The sequence below is a fragment of the Oncorhynchus mykiss genome, chromosome 4 (assembly GCF_057628025.1).
Source record: "Oncorhynchus mykiss isolate SJ-2025 chromosome 4, ASM5762802v1, whole genome shotgun sequence".
NCBI lineage: Eukaryota > Metazoa > Chordata > Actinopteri > Salmoniformes > Salmonidae > Oncorhynchus > Oncorhynchus mykiss.
This window is the reverse complement of record NC_143025.1, coordinates 7,829,686-7,857,582: the sequence shown is the minus strand read 5'-3', so window position 1 is coordinate 7,857,582 and position 27,897 is coordinate 7,829,686. Positions and strand designations below refer to the sequence as shown.

Genomic DNA, 27,897 nt, shown 5'->3' with positions numbered 1-27,897 from the left:
TACGGCTACGCAGTGCAACGTCAATGTCTCCAATCCCTACCCTTTGGGGCATTGGGGGTCTAATTTGAGGGAAGAGTGCCCCCTACTGGACCTAAATGATAATGACCAGATGGTAAAAACTGCTACACCAGTATTGACAAAACGGTGGTAGTATTGCACAAGTACAATATGTGATTAGCCCAGTGCATTAGGAAAGTATTCATACCCCTTCACTTTTTCCACATTTTGTTATGTTACAGCCTTATTCTAAAATGGATTCAATTGTTTATTTCCCTCATCAACATACACACAATGACACATAATGACAAAGCAAAAACCGGTTTTTAGATATTATATATATATATATATATATTTATACTTTACATAAGTATTCAGACCCTTTACTCAGTACTTTGTTGAAGCACCTTTGGCAGCGGTTATGACACTACAAGCTTGGCACAGGAGGTGGCAGGTTAGCCTTGTGGTTAGAGCGTTGGACTAGTAACCAGAAGGTTGCAAGTTCAAATCCCCGAGCTGACAAAGCACACATCTGTCGTTCTGCCCTTGAACAAGGCCATTATTGAACTAGGCTGTTTTGAAAATAAGAATTTTTAACTGAAATCATTTTTTTTTTAAACAAATCCATTAATCTTTCCCTCAATCTTGACTAGTATACCAAGTCTCTGCCTTGAAAAATGCTACCACCACCATGCTTCACCGTAGGGTGGTGACAGGTTTCCTCCAGACGTGACGCTTGGCATTCAGGCCAAAAAATTCACTCTTGGTTTCATCAGACCAGAGAATCTTGTTTCTCATGGTTTGAGAGTCTTTAGGTGCCTTTTGGCAAACTCCAAGCGGGTTGTCATGTGCCTTATATGAGGAGTGGCTTCCGTCTGGCCACTCTACAATAAAGGCCTGATTGGTGGAGTGCTGGAAGGTTCCCCCATCCCCACAGAGGAACTCTTGAGCTCTGTCAGAGTGACCATCGGGTTCTTGGTGGCCCTTCTCTCCGTTTGGCCGGGCAGCCAGCTCTAGGAAGAGTCTTGGTGGTTCCAAAGTTCTTTTACTTAAGAATGATAGAGGCAACGGTGTTCTTGGAGACCTTCAATGCTGCAGAAATGTTTTGGTACCCTTCCCCAGATCTGTACCTCTACACAATCCTGTCTCAGAGCTCTATGGACAATTCCTTCGACCTCATGGCTTAGTTTTTGTTCTGACATGCACTATCAACAGTGGGACCTTATATAGACAGGTGTGTGCCTTTCCAAATCATGTCCAATCAATTGAATTTACCACAGGTGGACTCCAATCAAGTTGTAGAAACATCTCAAGGATGATCAATGGAAACAGGATGCACCTGAGCTCAATTCCGAGTCTCATAGCAAAGGGTCTTAATACTTATGTAAATAACGTATTTCTGTTTTTTATTTTTAGTACATTTGCAAAAATGTCTAAAAACCTGTTTTTGCTTAGTCATTATAGGGTATTGTGGGAAGATTGATGAGGAACACATTTAATGTAATACATTTTAGAATAAAGATGTAACGTTACAACGTTTTGGAAAAAGTCAAGGAGTCGAATGTTCTGTATGTACTGACTATCTAGTCACAGTGTGATACATGATGCATTACAGTGAAAATGTATTATATTTTTTGCAAGAATAACCTACATTGTTTTTACATTCAATAAATGATATTCATTATATTATGAAACCATTTCGGAAACTGCTTGAGCAGTTTATTTTTCGTAAGTTATCGGTCTCAACTGGAGCTGACTGTTCAAATACTGTAAATAGCGTTTATTATGTTAGTTACTAATATACTACTGTTACACTGTTGCTACACTGCTATTACACTGTTGTTGTTGTTGTTATTATCATCAATTTGATATAGAAACATGAATCTAATGTATCTAAACTGATATTGCAGCTTCATTTACATTCCATCAATGTGATTGCGCGTGCGCATCTACAGCCTGCAAGCAGCATTGCCTTCCGTAGCCTGCAGCAGGCGTGCTCGCTGTTTGCAGCAGTGCCCAGCCTCTCTCTGCGAAATAATGCTTTTTGTATTCCCGCATGCAGTTTGTTTTCTTTTATAAAATGTCAAGTGCAGACAAGTCATAGTCGTAACCGTCATGGTCTATCGTCGATCCAGTAGGTTGACCTAGCTCATACGATCCTCATCATCAAACGGTGGGTACTCGGCTCTGGCGTCATGCATGCACTACCACAGCCGGGGAACCAACGTTATATCAAGGTATAAACAGGATGAGGCCTATTTGTTAGACCCCGACCAACCCACCTCCGCTCAACGAGAATATCATCGTGATGGCCGATGATGATGATCAACAACAACCTGGTCAGCTGAAGCCCAACTCGGGATTGGGCTCTCTTCCAACGTTAGTACCAGGACTACAGGGCCCCGAGGCCAATGCGTTGCAGTACAAAATAAAGAATTCAATTTGGTAAGATATATATTAATGCGTTCAATGGTCAATGCACACTCACCCCACACACTCCACTTGACTAGTTTATAAATTAGCTACGGTGCTGCACAGCTACAAAATGATGACAGCTCGGGGTCTCGCCTGTCTTCTACCTTAACTCACGCCTTCTCGTTTAGGTCTTCGATTCGTTTGCTAATCAATATGTAGCTAGCTAATAGCTAACTACATTGGTGTGTATTTAAGTAGCTAACCGTTAGCTAGTAGTAGAATATGAATTGAGTTTAGGTTCGCTAGCTAGCTAATTTTGGTTGTCTGTCCTTGTTGCTGGGGCTGGCTGTGAAATAATTGCTGCTAGCTAGTTAGCCGAGCTTGCTAGACAATTTACCAGACATATTGAAAAATGTATTGCTCTTTAACTACACAAGCTATGTAGCCTGCTAGCTACATCATGACAGTTAGCTACATGGTTATAATTATGTATGCATAGCCAAAGGAGGCCCAATGAGTCCTATGTACTGACACTCGTCTATTATCAATAACAGGTAAATACATACATACATCTGCAAATATGATTATAGTCAGCCAAAGGTAGAGGTCCCTGACACAAATGATCCATAATGTCATTGAATACAGTCTTTGTGTATAACATGTACTGTTCCATATTCTTGGTAATGAGACCTGTCAAAAAAATTTACATTCCTAGATCCAAATGCACTGCATTGTGGAGATCTGAAAGGATTTGATATGATATAAATCTACCATGGCAAGGTGGAATATTCACCACATTGCACCTGTTAAGGCTGGGCGATATGCCCAAAATATCATATCAAGGTATGTTTAATATTTTTGACAGTATGATGGTATTTTATGTTTTTTTGAATAATAAAAAGTTCTAATTATTCTTTATGAGTAGTGCCTAGTGTGACATCACATACATTCTAAGTGATTTCAATGGGGGTCTTTTCTGTATTTCCATCCATTTCTGACACATTGGTGCGGCTGGCTTCTGGGTTAAGGGGGAAGTGTGTCAAGAAGCAGTGCGGCTTGGCAGGGTCGCGTTTCGGACGACACATGGCTATCTACCTTTGACTCTCCCAAGTCTGAATGGGAGTTGCGAGAAAAAGGGGGTAAAATATAGATATAAATTATAGTGGGCACTTTGAATACAGCATTTGACATGACAATGAATGAAAATGCCAGGGAGGAGTTATTGTTACAGGGCATGAACCAAAGTGTTGGTCAGTGTTTCCTAGGGGACCCTATAATCTCTGGCTACATTAAATGTTTCATCATGTAGCCAATATATTCATGCTTTGCCTATTCCTCTTTCATTTAAAATATACTGTTGCACAAGCAACATGCTGATTTAGGCCTACACCATCACTGGTATCAGGCTAGCTACGTTTGCTCTGACTCAGTATATCTTATTAGCTAGCTAGCCAGCTAACTAACGATTAGCGGCTAACACGATTTACCTAAAACTGGCTAAGAAAAGACAAGCTAGCCGTTTGCAGATGTAAGAAACACAAACTAATAGTGTAATTATAGAACGCTGGTGGATTTATATTAAGAAGTAAAGTGGAAGCAGCATCGTTGTCATCAACATTGTTGCATGTGCTGCATTGAACATGCAGATTGAACGCAAGTGTCTCGTGGTCAAGCAACAACAAATGCGCTGCTTGAGTGGCGGGGGGCGGGGCTAGGTTTGTGTGGAAGGCGGCACGGATAGAGAAAGAGAACGGAGAGGGATGACTCAGGTAACGGTGTAAAATATATATATATATATGTATGTTACACATGGCATATGACATTTAACAAACCAAAACATTCAAATACAGTTATAGAAGGTAAAGTGAAAACCCAAACCGGTCCGTGCATCAATAGCGGGACAAGGTAAACAATGTTATACCGCCCAGCCCTAGCACCTATCAGTTCAACACAGGTGCATAGGTTGTAGGTAGGCCATGGGAGAAAGAGGTCCATTTGAGATGCATACAACATTTTGTTATGTGAGATTGAGGACTTTTGAGAACATGTTATGCTGCTGTCTTGTTCCCCCTCCGTAAATATCTCCCATTCTTTCTCTCTTTCTCTCTCTCATTGTAGCAAATCTGTACAATCAAAAGTGGACAACATATTGGTGAGTAGAGTTGTTATTAATATATCGGCTTTGATGCGGCGTGAAAAACCACAGTTCAGCTTTTAGTTAAAGGTGCTCATGTACCGGTGTGCACCAATTTTTAGCAATCGCTATTGACTTCCTCGTGTGTTTGTGAAGAATATGTCTCAGATATTACTGTCTTTCAGTAACACTTTATTTAAATGCTGCAGGTATGATGCTTTATAACTGGATATAAGCATGTATGAACCTTCATAGCTTATAAGGCTTCATAAGCCTTATAAGCTATCCAGGGTTGGGGGTCAATTCCGTTTAAATTCCAATTCAGAAAGTACACTGAAATTCCAATTCTCTTCAATGCTTTTCAATAAGGACCATTTGGAATTGGAATTTTGTTTACTTTCTGGATTCACTGGAATCGAAATGGAATTGACCCCAACCCTGAAGGGATCACTGGCTTTATTACGATGTAGCTACCTTGTCTGTGTCAACATTGAGAGCATGGCAGAGTGTCTGTCTGTCTGTTCACCCTCCTATCTCTGTCTGTTTTAGCGCTGGACTGATGTCGTCATGCAGTCTAAACATGAAGTGCGTCATAATACCCATAATGCCTAGCGGTCAAACAGGGAAATGGTTCCAATCATTTTTCCCAAAGCGGATTTTAGAAACACTTAAAATAAGGGCCGTGTTTCGTGTAGGCTCACCCTGGCATGACATTTTGATAAACATTTAAATCTATCTAGGACAAGGTGACTTTTATCAATATATTAGGTTCTATTTACTCTCAGATTTGAAAATGCAAATTAGCATCACGGTAGACACCACCAGGGTAGCCTAGTGGTTAGAGCATTGGACTAGTAACAGAAAGGTTGCAAGTTCAAATCCCTGAGCTGACAATCTGTCGTTCTGCCCCTGAACAGGCAGTTAACCCACTGTTCCATAGGCCGTCATTGAAAATAAGAATTTGTTCTTAACTGACTTGCCTAGTAAAAACTTGCCTAGTAAAAACTACTACAAGCTCCTGCACGTCATCTCTAGCTGACATCTTTGCTAACAGGTGTTGTGTCAATTTAAAACTTGCACAAGACAGTTCCTTACATTGACAATTCTGTGGAGTTTAGCCAACTTATTAATTACTAAATTTAGCTAACATAGTTCATCCAGAGATTCTTACCTTTGCCTCGATTCAACTGTCTCGTCCAGACTATCATGGCATTTGTAGTTCTTTATCATAGCCACTTTATCAGCTAATTCGTTTTTTTTGTGGGGGGGTAAATACAGGAAAATATATTGATAAAAGTCACCTTTTCCTAGAGAGATTTACAAGGTTATCAAAACGTCAGCCTACACGAAACACGGCCCTTATTTTAAGTGTTTCTAAAATCCTCTTAAAAATTAAGGGTGGATAAAAGCTATTGGAACCATTACTTTTGTTTGACCCCTGGGTTTAGTGGGTAATTAGACTCTATTTATTTAACTAGCTGACATCTGACGTCAGTTAAGAACAAATTCTTATTTTCAATGACAGTGGGTTAACTGCCTGTTCAGGGGCCGAACGACAGATTTGTACCTTGTCAGCTCGGGGGTTTGAACTTGCAACCTTCCAGTTACTAGTCCAACGCTCTAACCACTAGGCTACCCTGCCGCCCCTGTCATGTCCAGTTCCTCCCTGTTTCAGTCCGTTCTCTTCCTTTTTGTGCCTTATATAACGAACACGACCCTGGTAATAAACCTAACTCATATGAGGACCCAATTAATATGTAAGGTTAGACCTACTTGTGTCAATCATAACAGAATGAAAGCAGACTATAGCTAGCCTATACTGTTAGAAAAGACAGTGGCAGGCGGAAGCTAACAAGCACATGGCATGCTGGTAGTGGTGGAGTCCAGTAAATTGTTTTTTTTTTATTCTCCGCTGATTGGCTGACAACTCTCACCTCGTTTATAAGTATGGGTTCCCCTAGCAACAAAGAGGCAAATAGAAGAGGAAGAGGTGAGATGAATTCCATTCTTAGAAGCCAATTGAAAAGGAGCTAGGGTGGAGTCTGTTGTGATGTGGAAATCAAAGACGTGTTGTCAGTGTGCCCGCTGACAGCATCTCTATATGCAACATGCGTAGTGTTTTTTGTTGTTGTTGATTATCATAATATCTAGGCTACATTTACATTACATTTGAGTCATTAGGAAGCACTCTTATCCAGAGCGACTTGGCTACAATCAGGTACATTCAACTAAGGTAGGTAACTAACTGGCAGTGACAGAGAAGCGGATTCCATGGTTCCCATGGTCACAGAGATAAAAACATGTTTTGATGGGACAGACATAGTATGTTTCCCCTCTCTCTCTCTTATACCGCGCTCTGTACATTTTACAGCAAGATGTTGAGAAGTTTACAGACATCGAGAAACTCTACCTCTACCTTAAGTTGCCTTCTGGTCCCAACAATGGCATTGATAAAAGGTAACGTCTTCCCCCCTTTTCTCTGATTTAGTTGTATTTGATTAGACAATTCAAAATACATCAAATATTACATCAAGCGACAGATACAGTTGGCCTTCAGAAATTATTCATAACCCCGTGACTTATTCCAGATTTTGTTGTGTTGCAGCTTGAATTCAAAATGGATTTAAAAAAAAAATGTTCTCTCTCTAACCCACCTATAACACATTACCTCATAATGACAGTGAAAACACATGTATTGAAAATGAAATACAGAAATATCTAAATTCACAACTCTGAGTGAATTCTTTTTTAGAAGAACGTTAGGCAGCAATTACAGCTGTGAATTTTTCTGGGTAAGTCTATATAGCTTTGCACACCGAGAGTGCACAATATTTGCACATTATTCTTAAAAAAAAAAAATTCAAGCTCTTGTCAAGTTGTTGATCATTGCTAGTCAGCAATTTTCAAGTCTTGACATAGAATTTCAAGACAATTTTAGTCATAACTGTAACTCGGCCACTCAGGAACATTCAATGTCGTCTCGGTAACCAACTCCAGTATATATTTGGCCTTGTGTTTTAGGTTATTGTCCTGCCGAAAGGTGAATTTGCCTCCCAGACTGAACCAGGTTTTCCTCTGGGATTTTGCCTGTGCCTGTCTATTCCATGTATTGTTATCCTAAAAACCTCCCTAGTCCTTTACGATGAAAAGCATACCCATAACATGATGCAGCCACCACCATGCTTGAAAATATGAAGAGTGGTACTCAGTGATGTGTTGTGTTGGATTTGCCTCAAACGTAACGCTTTGTATTCAGGACATAAAGTTAATTTATTTGCCATATTTTTTGCAGTTTTACTTTAGTGCCTTATTGCAAACAGGATGCATGTTTTGGAATATTTGTATTGTGACCAGGCTTCCTTCATTTAACTCTGTTATTTAGGTTAGTATTGTGGAGTAACTACAATGTTGTTGGTCCGTCCTCAGTTTTCTCCTATCACAGCCATTAAACTCTAACTGTTTTAAAATCACCATTGGCCTCATGGTGAAATCCCTGAGCGGTTTCCTTCCTCTCTGGCAACTGAGTTAGGAAGGATGCCTGTATCTTTGTAGTGACTGGGTGTATTGATACACCATCCAAAGTGTAATTAGTAACTTCACCATCCTCAAAGGGATGTTCAATGTTTGCTTATTACATTTTTAACCATCTACCAATAGATACCCTTCTTTGCGAGTCATTGGATAACCTCCATAGTGTTTCTGGTTGAATGTGTGTTTTCGCTGCTCGACTGAAGGACCTTTCAGATAATTTGTATGTGTGGGGTACAAAGATGAGGTAGTCATTCAAAAGTCCATCCAACTTATGGAACTTGTTAAAGCACATTTTTACTCCTGAACTTATTTAGGTTTGCCATAACAAAGGGATTGAATACTTGTTGACTCAAGACATTTTCAGCTTTTCATTTTTAATTAATTTGTAAAAAAAAAATATCTAAAAAAGGTAATTCCACTTTCACATTGTGGGCTATTGTGTGTCGGCCAATGACACAAAATCTAAATGGAATCCATTTTAAATTCAGGCTGTAACAACAACAACATGTGGGAAAAGTCAAAGGGGTGTGAATACTTATTCTGTATCTCATTGTCGTTTGTAACCTATATTATTATTATTATTGCTGTGTTGATTGTGGTGACTTTCAATTTGTCTTGGATTAAAAAAAAACATTTGTGACCTGATAGTATAATTTTTACCTCAGCTGTTTTTTTTTTTATCACAGGCTGTATTCATATTTCGGTGCATTTGAAAAGAAAGCGTCTACAATTCCTTTTGCATCAAAATTCACCACTTCGTTCTCGGTCTTGTGATCTTATGCTGATGTCCGTTAATATAATTGTTTAATTGTATCATTAATGAAGCGATACTAGTATAGTGATTGATTTGCTATTATACCCTGTTTTCTATGTCCTTAATTGTATTTTTTTTTAAAAAATGTTAATCTCTTGTCTGTCTACCCGTCACCGCAACCCTCCAACACTGCAACATCACTAGGACTGAGAATCAGAGAGCCTCCACTCCTGGACTATGGTTACTACATTACACACACACACAATTTATTGCAAGAAATCAAAATAAAATCGGAGACTATTGTTTCGCCACTAACCAGTTTGTGTCGTTGTAACTTGAAACCGTTTCAGTGACCAGAGTGGCATGTCGTCCAGCCGAACACAGCAGATGTACGCTTTCAACTGGATCCGCAATCACCTAGAGGAGCACCCTGAGACATCACTGCCTAAGCAAGAGGTGTACGACGAGTACAAGTGAGTATGACCTGTACATAGATTCCCGGAGTCAAAAGACAATAAGCAGGTCATCCTGAATCCTCCAACTAGGATTTCTGGAAATGGGAATTTATTTATTATTTATTTTGAAACCCTACCCTACGTTCTCAGTACAGAATTTCCATTGAAAGTGCTTTCTAGACTTAGGTTTAAACTGTGTCTGGGAAAGCAGCCCTTGAGTGGAGTATTAGCAGTAGTAGTAGTAGCATTAGTAGTAGTAGCAGTAGCAGCAGTATTAGTAGTACTAGTATTAGTAGTTGTAGTAGTGGCAGTAGTAGTAGTAGCGGTAGTAGTAGTAGCGGCAGTAGTAGTAGTAGCGGCAGTAGTAGTAGCAGCGTTAGTAGTAGTAGTTGCGGTAGTAGTAGTATTAGCGGTAGTAGTATCAGCGGTAGTAGTAGTAGCGGTAGTAGTAGTAGTGGCAGTAGTAGTAGTAGCGGCAGTAGTAGTAGCAGCGGTAGTAGTAGTAGCAGCGGTAGTAGTAGTAGTAGCGGTAGTAGTAGTAGCAGCGGTAGTAGTACTAGTATTGGTAGTAGTAGCAGTAGCAGCAGTATTAGTAGTACTAGTATTAGTAGTAGTATTAGTAGTAGTTGTAGTAGTGGTAGTAGTAGTAGCGGCAGTAGTAGTAGTAGCGGCAGTAGTAGTAGCAGCGTTAGTAGTAGTAGTTGCGGTAGTAGTAGTATTAGCGGTAGTAGTATCAGCGGTAGTAGTAGCAGCGGTAGTAGTAGTAGCACCGGTAGTAGTAGTAGTATTAGTAGTAGTAGTAGTAGTTGTAGTCGTGGTAGTAGTAGTAGTAGCAGTAGTAGTTGTAGTAGCAGCAGCATTAGTAGCAGTAGTAGTTGTAGTAGCAGCAGCATTAGTAGCAGTAGTAGTACTTGCAGTGGTTGTGTTAGCAGTAGTAGTAGCAGTACTTGCAGTAGTAGTGGTTGTGGTTGTAGTAGTAGTAGTTGTAGTAGTAGCAGCAGCAGCAGTAGTAGTAGTAGTAGCAGCAGTAGTCGTAGTAGCACTAGCATTAGTAGTAGCAGCAGAAGTAGTATTAGTTGCAGTAGTAGTAGTAGCAGCAGTAGTAGTAGTAGCATTAGCAGCAGTAGTATTAGTAGCAGTAGGATTAACAGCAGTAGTATTAGTAGCAGTAGGATTAGCAGCAGTAGTATTAGTAGCAGTAGGATTAGCAGCAGTAGTAGTAGCATTAGCAGTAGTATTAGTAGCAGAAGCATTAGTAGTAGTAGCAGTTGCATTAGCAGTAGTAGTTAGTAGTAGCAGCAGTATTAGTAGCGGTATTAGCAGTTGTAGCAGCAGTAGTAGTTAGTAGTAGGTAATGTTAGTAGCAGTAGCAGTGATAGTAGCAGTAGTAGTAGTAGTTAGAGGTAGGTAATGTTAATAGTAGCAGTAGTAGTAGTAGTTACTAGTAGTTAATGTTAATAGTAGCAGTAGTAGTAGTAGTTAGAGGTAGGTAATGTTAGTAGCAGTAGCAGTGTTAGTAGCAGCAGTAGTAGTTACTAGTAGGTAATGTTAATAGTAGCAGCAGTAGTAGTTAGTAGTAGGTAATGTTAATAGTAGCAGTAGTAGTAGTAGTTAGTAGTAGGTAATGTTAATAGTAGCAGTAGTAGTAGTAGTTACTAGTAGTTAATGTTAATAGTAGCAGTAGTAGTAGTAGTAGTTACTAGTAGTTAATGTTAATAGTAGCAGTAGTAGTAGTAGTTACTAGTAGTTAATGTTAATAGTAGCAGTAGTAGTAGTAGTTACTAGTAGTTAATGTTAATAGTAGCAGTAGTAGTAGTAGTTACTAGTAGTTAATGTTAATAGTAGCAGTAGTAGTAGTAGTTACTAGTAGTTAATGTTAATAGTAGCAGTAGTAGTAGTAGTTACTAGTAGTTAATGTTAATAGTAGCAGTAGTAGTAGTAGTTACTAGTAGTTAATGTTAATAGTAGCAGTAGTAGTAGTAGTTAGTAGTAGTTACTGTTAATAGTAGCAGTAGTAGTAGTAGTTAGTAGTAGTTACTGTTAATAGTAGTAGTAGTAGTAGTAGTTACTAGTAGTTAATGTTAATAGTAGCAGTAGTAGTAGTAGTTACTAGTAGTTAATGTTAATAGTAGCAGTAGTAGTAGTAGTTAGTAGTAGTTACTGTTAATAGTAGTAGTAGTAGTAGTAGTTACTAGTAGTTAATGTTAATAGTAGCAGTAGTAGTAGTAGTTAGTAGTAGGTAATGTTAATAGTAGCAGTAGTAGTAGTAGTTACTAGTAGTTAATGTTAATAGTAGCAGTAGCAGTAGTAGTTACTAGTAGTTAATGTTAATAGTAGCAGTAGTAGTAGTAGTTACTAGTAGTTAATGTTAATAGTGGCAGTAGCAGTAGTAGTTACTAGTAGTTAATGTTAATAGTAGCAGTAGTAGTTAGTAGTAGGTCATGTTAATAGTAGCAGTAGTAGTAGTAGTTACTAGTAGTTAATGTTAATAGTAGCAGTAGCAGTAGTAGTTACTAGTAGTTAATGTTAATAGTAGCAGTAGTAGTAGTAGTTAGTAGTAGGTAATGTTAATAGTAGCAGTAGTAGTAGTAGTTACTAGTAGTTAATGTTAATAGTAGCAGTAGCAGTAGTAGTTACTAGTAGTTAATGTTAATAGTAGCAGTAGTAGTAGTAGTTAGTAGTAGTTAATGTTAATAGTAGCAGTAGTAGTAGTAGTTACTAGTAGTTAATGTTAATAGTAGCAGTAGTAGTAGTAGTTACTAGTAGTTAATGTTAATAGTAGCAGTAGTAGTAGTAGTTACTAGTAGTTAATGTTAATAGTAGCAGTAGCAGTAGTAGTTACTAGTAGTTAATGTTAATAGTAGCAGTAGTAGTAGTAGTTAGTAGTAGTTAATGTTAATAGTAGCAGTAGTAGTAGTAGTTACTAGTAGTTAATGTTAATAGTAGCAGTAGTAGTAGTAGTTACTAGTAGTTAATGTTAATAGTAGCAGTAGTAGTAGTAGTTAGAGGTAGCAGCAGCTGTATTTAGTAATAGCTGTTCATAGTAGCAGTTAGTAGTTAAAAAGGGGGATTTGTTTACACATTATTCACTAGAGAATCATCTAACTTTAGTGTGTTTCTTTCTGTTAACTGTTCAGATCAATCAAATGTATTTTATAAAGCCCTTTTCACATCAGCAGTGCAGTGGCAGAAATACAGTGGCTAGGAATGACATGTACAGTATTGTGATAATACATGTACATATTAGTGGAGGACGGCTCATAATAATGTCTGTAACGGAGCAAATGGAATGGCACCAGACACCTGGAAACCATGGAAACCATGTGTTTGATGTATTTGATACCATTCCACTGATTCCGCTCCAGCCATTACCACGAGCCCGTCCTCCCTAATTAAGGGAGCCTCCTGTACTACAGATTGTATTGTCATAATGCATGTTTATCATGTTGTGAATATGTTTCAGGAGCTACTGTGACAGTCTTGCCTACCACCCACTGAGTGCTGCAGACTTTGGAAAGATCATGAAGAACGTCTTTCCCAACATGAAGGCTCGCCGCCTGGGCATGAGAGGCAAATCTAAATACTGTTATAGTGGACTGAGGAAGAAAGCTTTTGTTCACATGCCTTCTCTGCCCAACCTGGACTTACAAAAATCAGATGACGGGGTGAGTTCATCAGGGTTGGGGTCAGTTCCATTTCATCAGGGTTGGGGTCAGTTCCATTTCATCAGAGTTGGGGTCAGTTCCATTTCATCAGAGTTGGGGTCAGTTCTATTTCATCGGAGTTGGGGTCAGTTCCATTTCAATTCAGTCAAATCAGGAAGTAAACTGAAATTCTAATTCCAAATCTCATTGAAAAGCAAGTTTAGGAAAATTGGAATTTCAGTTTAGATCTGAATTGAAATGGAATTGACCCAAGTAGATCCACCCTAACCCCAGACAGGATATCAGATCTGAAGGACCTTTTCCCTACTAACCCTCTTCCCTCATCTCCCCCCCAGTGTGAGTTAATGGAGCCGTCGTCGGGCCAGTCTCCCAGTGCGGAGGATGAGATGCGCTCAGCGGCCTGTGGCTTGGTGTGTGAGTGGGCTCAGAAGGTCCTCAGCAGACAGTTTGATGCCGTGGAGGACTTGGCTCGCTTCCTGCTCAACAGTCACTACATAGGAACCAAGTCCATGGCTGCCCTCACCGTCATGACTGGGGCTCCCACAGGTAGGCATGGCTAATGGGGATGGTGGTATGGGAGGTACAGGTAGGCATGGCTAATGAGGATGGTGGTATGGAAGGTACAGGTAGGCATGGCTAATGGGGATGGTGGTATGGGAGGTACAGGTAGGCATGGCTAATGAGGATGGTGGTATGGAAGGTACAGGTAGGCATGGCTAATGGTGATGGTGGTAAGGATGACCGCAGTCAATGTGGCTCAACTGTCAACATGGGGCTCACCTGTCAACAGGGGACTCCGCTGTCAACAGGGGGCTCACCTGTCAACAGGTGGCTCAGTTGTCAACAGGGGGCTCAGCTGTCAACAGGGGGCTCAGCTGTCAACAGGGGGCTCAGCTGTCAACAGGGGGCTCAGCTGTCAACAGGGGGCTCAGCTGTCAACAGGGGCTCAGCTGTCAACAGGGGCTCAGCTGTCAACAAGGGGCTCAGCTGTCAACAGGGACTGAGCTGTTAACAGGGGACTCAGCTGTCAACAGGGGCTCAACTGTCTTGCTCATGTATCAGGCTCCAGTTGAAGATGTAATGTTTTGGGTGACGGAGTCTAACGCCAGTTCTGAAGATTCAAAAAACGTTTTAAACTCTCAGGTGTGTTGACTCTGAAAAGTATTGGTTACTTCTCATCTGTATGTCTCACCAGGTCTAAAGACGCCCACGCCAACCTCTGCGTTCGTGCCCACGTCCGAGGCCTCGTCCTTCCAGCCGCAGGTGAAGACGCTGGCCTCTCCCTCGGTAGACGCCAAGCAGCAGCTCCAGAGAAAGATCCAGAAGAAACAGCAGGAGCAGAAGCTCCAGTCCCCCCTGCCTGGAGAGGCCCAGGGACAGAACCAGGCCAGGAGGACCGAGGCCAGCACCCCAGGGCCAGCTATCCCTTGTGGAAGTCCTGCTCTGCTCTCACCACAACCTACCATTGGTATAGTGGTGGCAGCTGTCTCCAGTCCCATCACGGTAAGAAGGGGTTATTAACACACACACACACACAGACACACACACACACACACACACACACACACACACACACACAGTTGAAATCGGAAGTTTACATATACCATAGCCAAATACATTTAAACTCAGTTTTTCACAATTCCTGACATTTAATCCTAGTAATAAATCCCTGTCTTAGGTCAGTTAGCATCACCACTTGAGAATGTGAAATGTCAGAATAATAGTAGAGAGAATGATTTATTTCAGCGTTAATTTCTTTCATCACATTCTCAGTGGGTCAGAAGTTTACATACACTCAATTGGTATTTGGTAGCATTGCCTATAAATTGTTTAACTTGGGACAAATGTTTCGAGTTGCCTTGCACAAGCTTCCCACATAAGTTGGGTGCATTTTGGCCCATTCCTCCTGACAGAGCTGGTGTAACTGAGTCAGGTTCGTAGGCCTCCTTGCTCGCACGCGCTTTTTCAGTTCTGCCCACACATTTTCTATAGGATTGAGGTCATGTCTTTATGATGGCCACTCCAATACCTTGACTTTATTGCCCTTAAGCCATTTTGCCACAACTTTGGATGTATGCTTGGGGTCATTGTCCATTTGGAAGACCAATTTGTGACCAAGCTTTAACTTCCTGACTGATGTCTTGAGATGTTACTTCAATATATCCACATAATTTTCCTCCCTCATGATGCCATTAATTTTGTGAAGTGAACCAGTCCCTCCTGCAGCAAAGCACCCCCACAACATGATGCTGCCACCCCCGTGCTTCACGGTTGGGATGGTGTTCTTCACCTTGCAAGCATCCCCCTTTCTCCTCCAAACATAACGATGGTCATTATGGCCAAACAGTTCTATTTTTTGTATCATCAGACCAGAGGACATTTCTCCAAAAAAGTATGATCTTTGTCCCCATGTGCAGTTGCAAACCGTAGTCTGGCTTTTTAATGGTGGTTTTGGAGCAGTGGCTTCTTCCTTGCTGAGCGGCCTTTCAGGTTATGTCGATATAGGACTCGTTTTACTGTGGATATAGATACTTTTGTACCTGTTTCCTCCAGCATCTTCACAAGGTCCTTTGCTGTTGTTCTGGGATTGATTTGCACTTTTCACACCAAAGTACGTTCAACTCTAGGAGACAGAACGCGTCTCCTTCCTGAGCAGTATGACGGCTGCGTGGTCCCATGGTGTTTATACCTGCGTACTATTGTTTGTACAGATGAACGTGGTACCTTCAGCCGTTTGGAAATTGCTCCCAAGATGAACCAGACTTGTGGAGGTCTACACTTTTTTTTCTGAGGTCTTGGCTGATTTCTTTTGATTTTCCCATGATGTCAAGCAAAGAGGCACTGAGTTTGAAGGTAGTCCTTGAAATACATCCACAGGTACACCTCCAATTGACTCAAATGATGTCAATTATCCTAACAGAAGCTTCTAAAGCCATGACATAATTTTCTGGAATTTTCCAAGCTGTTTAAAGGCACAGTCAACTTAGTGTATGTAAACTTCTGACCCACTGGAATTGTGATACACTGAATTATAAGTGAAATCATCTTTCTGTAAACAATTGTTGGAAAAATTACTTGTGTCATGCACAAAGTAGCTGTCCTAACCGACTTGCCAAAACTAGAGTTTGTTAACAAGACATTTGTGGAGTGGTTGAAAAACAAGTTTTAAATTACTCCAACCTAAGTGTATGTAAACTTCCCACTTCAACTGTACGCACACAGATCAGACAAGATTGATAACTGTTAGTCCAGGTTTGGCCAGTGTAGGTCGTCATTGTAAATAATAATTTGTTTTTAACCGACTTGCCTCGTTAAATAAAGGTTATAAACACTACGTAGTCAAAAAAAAAGACACAGAAATAAACCAGATAAGTGTTTTTCCTATAAGTATTTTTCGTGTTTAATGCTAATAGTCATAATTCCCTAATCGAACATGTTCCACCGTGTCCGTTTCCCCCCCCCTGCAGGTCCAGAGGAGCAGACAGCTGATGACTTCCCCTAGCCCAGTGGGATCCGCCGAGGGGAAGGTCCTGCCAACGGTCAACTTCCAGGTGGTCACCCACACCCAGTCTCTGACCCACAGGCAGTCCCCGAAGACTCCCCAAAACATCTCAGCCAGCCCCGTGGGCGACCGCCTGGCCAGGCACAGGTAACAACCATAATAATAAGGAAGTATAAACTATACCGTCAGAACCAAAACCTAAGGTTAGGCATAGAGTTCAAATTAAGTAAGGTTAAGGTTCAGGAACAAGGGTTAAGTTGGGTATAGTTTCAGCGGGGTTAAGGTAAGGTTTAGGGCAATGCGCTATTGTTCTGCTGGTTAAATTGACACTGTCTAATAGACATTAATTAACACGAAATCTGTAGTTTGTGTTAATCTATTTCCATCTCCTGGAACCACAGGTACCCCCAGATCCTCCCCAAGCCCTCAGCCACGGGGGCCATCACCCTGCGTTCGCCCCCCACCCTGCTCATCACAAACAGCCCCATGAAGACCCACCACGTTGTCAAGATGACCGCCATCTCCCTGGCCCCTAGCAACACTCTCAGTACCAGCAGTAACAGTATGGTCCTCAGGCCAGCTTCGGCCGGGGTGGGAACCACCACCACCACCACCACCTTTACCACCATCGCTGCCCTAGAGGAGGTTCAGCAACAGGGACAGAGCCAGGGAGGCCCCCCAGCCCCAGCCACCCCCCAGTCCCCTGCAGCATGGCCTGGCGCCCCACCCTCCACCCCTATTCCCACAGTGGTCCCTGAGGCCATCATCACTGATAATACCCCGGGCTGTAACTCTGATAAACGGAGCACCATAAAGCAGTCCCCCTGTGGGGCCAAAGGTCCAGAGAGAGCCACCAAGTACCGGGCGGCCAGCGAACCCTCGCTTATGGTCAAATGCTCACCAGGACCTGACAGAGTGACCGCTAGGACCAAAAGCGTCTCATTCTCCTCCACCTCTCCTCCAGCTGCTGCCACCAATGCAGCGATCAAGTGGGCGGGGCCTCAGCAGGACAGCAATAAGAGCATCATCGCCACCACCTGTCATCAAGAAAGTCCTTTGTATCTGACTGTTGCTCCCTCGGCCAATCAAAATACTCCTAACGTCAGCGGAATGTCCTCCTCGTCCAATGGCTCGTCGGCTGTTACCTTATTGTCCCCTAAAGACTCCTCGTTTGGGGTCAAGAGCCCCAGGAAGCGGGCCGGCCCCGGGCTGGATTCCTCCCACGTCATCCCTGTGAAGCGCGTCTTCATCTCCCAGCAGCCTTTGAGTGTGACCTTTGACCCCAAACCATGGGTTCCAGCTAGACCTGGCACTCCTGCCAGACCTGAGAGTGCCCCCTGTCGAGTGACAGTGAAACAACACCTAATGCCCACGAAGATCCTGGCGCTGTCCGACTCGCCTGTCACGAACGCAGACATCTCCTCCCTCTCTTCCTCGCAGGCTGTCGTCAGTGTGAAGCCACAGGTCTCCTCGTTGCTGGTAGTGAAACGCGAAGACCCGTCCTCTCGAGGACTAACACTAAGCACTGTCAGCAGTCACACCAGCAGCACTGCAGCCCCTGATAGCACCACCACCACAGTGTCTGAGCAGCAGCAACACTCTGGGGCCTCTGTCTCTGTGATGGCGGTAGGAGCACAGCATCAATCTGAGGCCTCTGTCTCTGTGATGGCGGTAGGAGCACAGCATCAATCTGAAGCCTCTGTTTCTGCGATGGCGGTAGGAGCACAGCATCAATCTGAGGCCTCTGTCTCTGTGATGGCGGTAGGAGCACAGCATCAATCTGAGGCCTCTGTCTCAGTGATGGCGGTAGGAGCACAGCAACAATCTGAGGCCTCTGTCTCTGTGATGGCGGTAGGAGCACAGTGTCAATCTGAGGCCTCTGTCTCTGTGATGGCGGTAGGATCACAGCAACAATCTGAGGCCTCTGTCTCTGTGATCGGGGATATAAAGAGCACAATGTGGGAGGAGTCAGCTGCGGGGCAGCCGGAAGAGCTGCAGAAACAGACCTTCAGTCAGAATGTGAGTCTATAGCTGTGTTCGAATACCCATACTGTGTACTACATACTTAATGCGTATATACTACATACTATTAGTATACTGTAAACGAACGGTATCCTTTCAGTTGAGCGTACTAGCGGTTCGTCGGTCTACCGGAAGTTAATGCTGTTGCTATGCAACTTATTGCTAGCTTGTTAGCATAACAAATTACTAGCTAGACATTTTACGACTTCATTTTTACAAATTTACAAACACTCAACACCCGTTGAATATGGCTGGTGTCAGTAAACGTTTGCAAAAAAGCGTAATTAAATTGTTGCTAGCAGCACAGTTACAGTCACCAACGCTCTAGGTAACATAACAACTGCCTAACCAGCTCTGCTAGGGTGGGTTAAATGGTCAGAGAGAGGTGTTCTCTCATTTGTGTCTGGAAGAAGCTAGCATGCTAGCCAACGTTATAAAGTTAGCTTGGGTGCTTGACTGCCTGTTGTGAGGTCAGAAAACTCGGATCAACCCTACTCTTCGGCCAGATTTACAAACGGACAATCTGACAACGCTCTGATTTTACTAACGCAGGCCTGAATTTACGAACACACCCTTAGTAGCCAACTAACGTTAGGTAGCTAGCTAACATACCGGTACATACTACTGTAATGCGTTTCGTAAGGCTAGCATAGCTAACAAATTATCAGCCAACATAATGTGTAAGGTAACTTATTTGAAAACTTATTTAAAGCAATTGAATTTCTATCCGTTCTCGTCAGTCTGCATATTTTCCGCCATTTTCTTCAAATCTGAAAACATTGTGAAGCCACGCCCATTTTTTATGAAGAATTGCATTATGGGCCCTAAAAGCACGGAAATAGTGTCCACTGCTTGTGTCCTTCGTATTTTGGTGAATGTAGGAGGACATCCGGGAACTTTTGGCATACTAACTACATCCGCTCTTTGACCAATAAGCATAGTACAAACTCAATGTATGTCACAAATAGTACTTAGGTTAGTGCAGTTAGTATGAGTATTCCAACACAGTTTATATGTGTGGCCCCTCTATGTCTATGTATAGTGCTAATTGTTTTTAAATAGATAAGAGTTTAGAAAAGTTAATATTTTAACACCGGACACCGATTTTAAAATGTAACGCACCATTTTTAATCATCCTCTTGCCTACCTCATTTGAACACACACTTGTATATATATTTTTGTTCTACTGTATTATTGCCTGTATGTTTTGTTTATTCCACGTGTAACTCTGTGTTGTTGTTTTGTGTCGCACTGCTTTAGCTTTATCTTGGCCATGGTCGCAGTTGTAAATGAGAACTTGTTCTCAACTAGCTTACCTGGTTAAATGAAGGTGTTCTCAACTAGCCTACCTGGTTAAATAAAGGTGTTCTCAACTAGCCTACCTGGTTAAATAAAGGTGTTCTCAACTAGCCTACCTGGTTAAATGAAGGCGTTCTCAACTAGCCTACCTGGTTAAATAAAGGTGTTCTCAACTAGCCTACCTGGTTAAATAAAGGTGAAATAAATAAATAATCCTTGTAGGGTAATGTCAATGAAACATTGTCCCTCCTCTGATGGTCAATAAAGTTCTATTCTGATTTTTTCAATTCTAGATACCAGCAGACCACACCAAGCAGCAGGCCCTGGGCTCCACCATGAACCAACACCAACTCCCAAACATCATGTCCCAGACCTCAGACTCCTCTGATCAGTTATCTGGCCTTCACCAGGAGATGGTGGACTTTGCCTCCTCAGCCTCCCAGCACGGCTCCACCATGGACTACTTCTCCTTTAACGATGACGATATGACCCAGGACAGCATAGTGGAGGAACTGGTTCAGATGGAGGAACAGATGAAGCTGAAGGGCCTCCAGCCGTTGTTCAGTAGCTGTGTGGATAATATCTCTCTCCAGGGACAGCCTGGGGGCCCCCAGGGGTCCATCCTCAACACTCACCACCAGGGGGATAGTTCCTCTTTCTACCAGTCTGCCCATAGCAGCACAACCCCCATCCAGACTCCCACCCCGACTCCCACCCCGACTCCAACCCCGACCCCCACCGAGATGACTCTCGGTGGGCACGGGCTGACCAGAGAGAGCCCCTGTTGCCATCACAGCATGGCCCCTATCACGCCCGTGGAGGGGCCTCTAGGAGGCCGACACACCCCTATAAGCGCTCTGTCTAACTGTTCTAGCGGCATTCCGCCCAGCCCTGTGGAGTGCAGGAACCCGTTTGCCTTCACCCCTATCAACTCCAGCATGGCAGGGGGTTACCACGATGCCTCCGTGGTGTCTGTCTCCTCCAGTCCCATCAAGCCCATGCAGAGACCCATGGCCACGCACCCAGATAAGGCTAAACTGGAGTGGATCAACAACCGCTACAACAGTAGTGGTACTGAAGCTACTGGAGGAGTCGGAGCAGGGCCAGGGTCTGGGTTATCCATCTCTAACCACAGCCTTGGTGGACTCCTGCCTAGTTACCAGGATCTAGTGGATGACCATTTCCGTAAGCCGCACGCCTTCGCTGTTCCGGGCCACAGTGGCCAGTCTTTCCAGTCTCAGTCCAGACTGCAGGATGGCGAACACTTCTCTCCCATCTCCCCGGTGCAACAGCAGATGACCAGCGTGTCGACCACGCCCACCAACACTCCAACCAAACAGGATGAGAGATTTGCTGTGCCCGCCCCTTTAGACAACAAGGGCGGAGCCTCATCGTCGGGGGGCGGGACGTTCCGTTGCCGTAGCGTCAGCCCCGCCGTGCGCCAGAGGACCTTCAGCGGCACCGGCACAACACCCGGCACTGGCACAACCACTCAATTGGTCGTCTCCCCTTTCAGCTCCCCCATGACCTCCTCCGAGATACTCAGCTTCCTGTCCAATAGCCAATCGGTGGGCAGTAACCTCCACAGCATGGCCCAGCGCAGCCAATCGGTGCCCTTAAACATCATGATGCAGAGCGTTGTGGAGATGGAGCTGCTTCCTGTAGAGATGCAGGCCATCCAGGGACAGAACCAGAGTAATGCCAATAAGATCACCAACGTCCTCTTGAGTAAGATGGACTCTGGCGTGGACGACACAGTCAGGGGCCTGGGCATCAACAACTTCCCCTCCAACTACACTGCCCGCATGAACCTCACCCAGATGCTGGAGACCCAGTCTCAGAGCCAGGCCACCAATGGGAGCTTCACAACCGGAAGGGGAGGAGGTAACACCCACCAATCCCACCTTCAGCTGCAGACCGTCAGCTCCAGCCCTGCCTCCTTCGACCTCCAGCAGCATGGGGGCTACCTCACCAGCGCTGGAGGAGGCGGGGGTGGGGTGAGCTTCTCCTCTGGAGACAACCAAGCACAATCAGGTCCTGGTGAGAATGTGGATCTGGAGCTCCAGCAGATCCAGGGCCTCCAAGAGCTCCAGACCCAGACCCAGCTCCAATCCCAGGCTAGACTGCTCCAGAGTCCCCAGCTCCAGGGTGGGCTCCAGCTTCTCCAGACCCAGACCCAGCTCCAATCGCAGGCTAGACTGCTCCAGAGCCCCCAGCTCCAGGGTGGGCTCCAGCTTCTCCAGACCCAGACCCAGCTCCAATCCCAGGCTAGACTGCTCCAGAGTCCCCATCCCCAGCTCCAGCTTCTCCAGACCCAGTCCCAGGTACTCCTCCAGCCCACCCCCACCCAGCAGCAGCAGGACGATGACGCCCAGCAACAGCTAGACTTCAACAACACTGTTAAAGACCTGTTAGGTGACGACGGCCTCAACGTTGACGCTGAAGGCCTCAACCCCAGCTCTCAACTGGTCGGTCAGGTGGCGTCAGAGCTTAATGCCGCCGTGGTGTCCGACTTCACCAATGACATCAGGTTGACCTCCGACCTTTCCAACAGCATCACTGACCTGAACACGCTGGACGCCAACCTCCTGTTCGATCCGTCCAATCAGCAGCAAGAACAGTACGAAGACGCCACACTGGAAGAGCTGAAGAACGATCCTCTGTTTCAGCAGATATGTAGTGATACTGTGAACTCCTCGTTCGACTGGCTAGAGAGCAAAGACCAGCCTACTACCGTAGAGATGTTGGGCTAATGTTGTTATTGGACGCATCCCAAATGGATGCTCATTCTCTACATAGTGCACTACTTTTCATCAGGGTCCATAGGGTCGACCCATAGAGCCTGGTCAAACGAAGTGCACTAAATATAGGGAATAGGATGCCATTTCAAATGCAAACCAGTATTTTTAAATAAGTATTTATGGTTTTCGTTTTGTTGTCTTTTGTTTTGAACTGTGAGTAATTTGTATACAGTGTATTTGGGAAAATATTCAGACCCCTTCACTTTTTACACAGTTTGTTACGTTACATTCATTCTTATTCTAAAATGGATTCCATTGTTTTTTCCCCCTCCATCAATTTACACACAATACCCCATAATGACATCACAATACCCCATAATGACATCACAATAACCCATAATGACAAAGAAAAAACAGGTTTTTTGAAATGTTTGCAAAAAAATTATTTACATTTTTTTTAAATACCAAAATATTTCATTTACATAAGTATTCAGACCCTTTACTCAGTACTTTGTTGAAGCACCTTTGGCAGCGATTACAGCCTTGAGTCTTCTTGGTTATGATGCTACAAGTATGGCACACCTGTATTAGGGGAGTTTCTCCCATTCTTCTCAGCAGATCCTCTCAAGCTCTGTCAGGCTGGATGGGGATCGTTGCGGCACAGCTATTTTCAGGTCTCTCCAGAGGTGTTCTCTCGGATTTAAGTCCAAGCTCTGGCTGGGCCACTCAAGGACATTCAGAGACTTGTCCCCTAAGCCACTCCTGCGTTGTCTTGGCTCTGTGCTTAGGGTCATTGTCCCATTGGAAGGTGAACCTTCGCCCCAGTCTGAGGTCCTGATCGCTCTGGAGCAGGTTTTCATCAAGGATCTCTGTACTTTGCTCTGTTCATCTTTCCCTCGATCCTGACTAGTCTCCCAGTCGCTGCCTCTGAAAAACGACCAACAGCATGATGCTGCCACCACCATGCTTCACCGTAGAGATGGTGGAGGTTTCCTCCAAACGTGACGCTTGGCATTCAGGCCAAAGAGTTCAATCTTGGTTTCATCAGACCATAGAATCTTATTTTTCATGGTCTGCGTCCTTTAGGTGCCTTTTGGCAAACTCCAACCGGGCTGTTATGTGCCTTTTACTGAGGAGTGGCTTCCGTCTGGCCATTCTACCATAAAGGCCTGATTGGTGGAGTGCTGCAGAGAAAGTTGCCCTTCTGGAAGTTTCTCCCATCTCCACAGAGAAACTCTGGAGCTCTGTCGGAGCAACCATCGGGTTCTTGGTCACCTCCCTGACCAAGGCCCTTCTCCCCTGATTTCTCAGTTTGGCCGAGCGGACAGATCTAGGAAGAGTCTTGGTTGTTCCAAACTTCTTCCATTTAAGAATGATGGGAGGCCACTGTGTTCTTGGGGACCTTGGATGCGCAGACATTTTTTGGTATGCTTCCCCAGATCCTGTGCCTCGACACAATCCTGTATCGGAGCTCTACGGACAATTCCTTATACCTAATGGCTTGGTTTTTGCTCTGACTCGCACTTTGAACTGTGGGACCTTATATAGAGAGGTGTGTGCCTTTCCAAAACATGTCCAATCAATTGAATTTACCACAGGTGGACTCAAATCAAGTTGTAGAAACATCTCAAGGATGATCAATGGAAACAGGATGCACCTGAGCTCAATTTCGAGTCTCATAGCAAAGGGTCTGAATAATTATGTAAATAACGTATTTCAGTTTTTTTTTATACATTTGCAAAAAAACAAAAAAAAAACTGTTTCCGCTTTGTCATTATGAGGTATTGTGATGTCATTATGAGGTATTGTGATGTCATTATGAGGTATTGTGATGTCATTATGAGGTATTGTGTGTAGATTGATGAGAACATTTTTTTATTTAATCCATTTTAGAATAAGGCTGTAATGTAATGTGGAAAAGGTCAAGGGGTCTGAATACTTTCCGAGTGCTCTGTATATCTCTTTATTTATTACTGTTTGTTGGGGGGAAAACTTCTGGACTCTTGGCCATTTGTCCAATGAAAAGTGCCAGCCTAACCCTTCCCACTGACACGCTGCTTTATAGCACTGTTAGCCTAACCCACGCTGCTTTATAGCACTGTTAGCCTAACCCTTCCCACTGACACACTGCTTTATAGCACTGTTAGCCTAACCCTCTCCTACTGACACGCTGCTTTATAGCACTGTTAGCCTAACCTCTCCTACTGACACTCTGCTTTATAGCACTGTTAGCCTAACCCTCTCCAACTGACACTCTGCTTTATAGCACTGTTAGCCTAACCTCTCCTACTGACACGCTGCTTTATAGCACTGTTAGCCTAACCCTCTCCAACTGACACGCTGCTTTATAGCACTGTTAGCCTAACCCTCTCCAACTGACACGCTGCTTTAGAGCACTGTTAGCCTAACCCTCTCCTACTGACACACTGCTTTATAGCACTGTTAGCCTAACCCTCTCCTACTGACACGCTGCTTTATAGCACTGTTAGCCTAACCCTCTCCTACTGACACGCTGCTTTATAGCACTGTTAGCCTAACCCTCTCCTACTGACACGCTGCTTTATAGCACTGTTAGCCTAACCCTCTCCTACTGACACGCTGCTTTATAGCACTGTTAGCCTAACCCTCTCCCACTGACACGCTGCTTTATAGCACTGTTAGCCTAACCTCTCCTACTGACACTCTGCTTTATAGCACTGTTAGCCTAACCCTCTCCCACTGACACGCTGCTTTATAGCACTGTTAGCCTAACCTCTCCTACTGACACTCTGCTTTATAGCACTGTTAGCCTAACCTCTCCTACTGACACTCTGCTTTATAGCACTGTTAGCCTAACCTACTGACACTCTGCTTTATAGCACTGTTAGCCTAACCCTCTCCTACTGACACGCTGCTTTATAGCACTGTTAGCCTAACCCTCTCCTACTGACACACTGCTTTATAGCACTGTTAGCCTAACCCACGCTGCTTTATAGCACTGTTAGCCTAACCCACGCTGCTTTATAGCACTGTTAGCCTAACCCATGCTGCTTTATAGCACTGTTAGCCTAACCCTCTCCTACTGACACTCTGCTTTATAGCACTGTTAGCCTAACCTCTCCTACTGACACACTGCTTTATAGCACTGTTAGCCTAACCTCTCCTACTGACACTCTGCTTTATAGCACTGTTAGCCTAACCTCTCCTACTGACACTCTGCTTTATAGCACTGTTAGCCTAACCCACTCCCACTGACACTCTGCTTTATAGCACTGTTAGCCTAACCTCTCCTACTGACACTCTGCTTTATAGCACTGTTAGCCTAACCTCTCCTACTGACACGCTGCTTTATAGCACTGTTAGCCTAACCCTCTCCTACTGACACTCTGCTTTATAGCACTGTTAGCCTAACCTCTCCTACTGACACTCTGCTTTATAGCACTGTTAGCCTAACCTCTCCTACTGACACGCTGCTTTATAGCACTGTTAGCCTAACCTCTCCTACTGACACTCTGCTTTATAGCACTGTTTTTTGTTGTTATCGGATTCACAGTACCACTTAATTTCACCTTCCAATGAGATCAAAAATGAGTGCATTTCAAGTATTAGATGGTATTTTAAAGCAATCCCGTGAGACAATGGGCTGCATCTGAAAATGAATGGATGCTTATTGCCTACATAGTACACTGCTTTTGGCCAGGGCCCGCCTTTTGGCCAGGGCCCGCCTTTTGGCCAGGGCCCGCGTAGGGATTTCAGTGGCAGACTTGTTGAAAGGGATAAGATTTCTCAAGGTTTGATGAATACCACAAAGTTAAACCTTATCTTACATTTTAATTGTCTACTCATTCAACAATGCAATATGTTCTGAAATCACCTAATACATCACTTAATACACTCTGACACACACAATCACACACAATCACACAATCAAAAAATGAACTTCACCAAAAAATGTTTTCTGTGAGATGTTGTATCCTGTTTTAGAAGAGTGTGTTTCAAAAGTGAATCCAAACCGAAAAATACAATATTGGACTTATTAGGCAACCTAATGACATGCGTATTACATTGCCTTGCCATATCCAAACACTCAATGGGTAGCAACCATCTGGGAGCTACCAGGTGCTGAATTTAAGACATTATCTTTATCATACATTATCATTATACCAAATCAATTGTACTGGTTCATATCTGAACAGCGTCATCCCACAGTGAAATCTTAAATCTCAAAGCCTATGCTACTTGTACCGTTCAATATGTGGAAATGGGAGGAAGATTAGATGATTTGCTAGTGCTGGTAGTCTATCTGGGGAAGAAACAATGTCACTCCTAGGAAGGGAAGCAACAACAAACTTGACTGCCTTATTTCTTATTGATAAGTCCAAGGCCTTACACCATATTTACAGACAGACTGTATATAATAGTATGGTAGTACATAGAATCTGCACATTCTAGAAGCGATTCTAGAACCACACAGATTCTGGATCTAGAACCAGAGCTTCACTGTTCATATCAAGGCAGCTGTTTAAACTCTGATAATGTTTTCAAAACTATTTCTTATGGTTCCTTTGTTTATTTGCAGGGACATTTAATGCATCCATACTGTATAAAACAACCCACACTGAGTGTGCCCTTACTTAGTATCAGTTGTAGATGGACAATAATGTCGGAACAGGCAGACACACGTTTTAGTGGCCATGGTGTGTTTCTCACAGGCTTGAAAAAATATTGTCCACGTCCCAAATATCACCTTATTCCCTTTATAGTGCACTACTTTTGATCAGGGCCCTGGTCCAAAAGTAGTGCACTACATAGGGAATAGGGTGCCATTTAGCTATGGGCCATGGTCTAAAGTAGTGCACTGCATAGGGAATAGGGTGCCATTTGGCTATGGGGTCATGGTCTAAAGTAGTGCACTACATAGGGAATAGGGTGCCATTTGGGACGCATGGTTAAATAACTGGTGTGGCTAAATATGTCATTGAAGGCAACAGAGGCTGCGAAGATAGTTGCATAGATTTGGTTTCTGGAGTTTCATGATGTCAACTTAAGATCTAGATACAAAACGAATCGTGATTGTCTTTCCCGGAGATCCAGCCTTATTTCCATACCAAAGAAAAGCAGTTGTTTAAAAATAACCGAATTTTACGTTAGAAGTTGTAATATCGTAGGAGGTTGTTATACATGGGATTTGTAATCATCCATGCGCTCCTAGAGACTTATGTTATCAGTGAAAAGAAACAGATATAACTTGGTGTACGTCCTTAATGGCACTCTATATAGTGCACTTGATTTTGACCAGGACACATAGGACCTTGGTCTAAAGTAGTGCACTATTTAGAGAATAGGGTGCCATTTTAGGGTTCCATTTGGAACACACTGTATAAGTTTTGTTTCATTTGGGGG

The 27,897-nt window shown here is 43.5% G+C and overlaps 1 protein-coding gene and 1 long non-coding RNA gene across 2 annotated transcripts; one reads left to right on the top strand and one right to left on the bottom strand.

The window, feature by feature from the left end:
* The first annotated feature begins 1,928 nt into the window (after positions 1-1,928).
* On the top strand, positions 1,929-22,698 carry LOC110521207 (DNA-binding protein RFX7). Its single transcript, XM_036968422.2, has 11 exons — positions 1,929-2,442; positions 4,531-4,564; positions 6,918-7,003; positions 9,036-9,071; positions 9,182-9,304; positions 12,750-12,951; positions 13,287-13,497; positions 14,147-14,454; positions 16,419-16,600; positions 16,855-18,472; positions 20,068-22,698. The coding sequence occupies exons 1-11, from the start codon at positions 2,306-2,308 to the stop codon at positions 22,525-22,527; spliced, it is 5,397 nt and encodes a 1,798-aa protein (XP_036824317.2). The 5' UTR covers positions 1,929-2,305; the 3' UTR covers positions 22,528-22,698.
* A 2,600-nt stretch (positions 22,699-25,298) lies between these two features.
* Positions 25,299-25,640, bottom strand: LOC149983684 (uncharacterized). Its single transcript, XR_016495063.1, has 2 exons — positions 25,568-25,640; positions 25,299-25,351 (listed from the first exon to the last, which is right to left on the bottom strand). It is a non-coding gene; the product is annotated as an uncharacterized LOC149983684 (long non-coding RNA).
* Between the last annotated feature and the right edge of the window lie 2,257 nt (positions 25,641-27,897).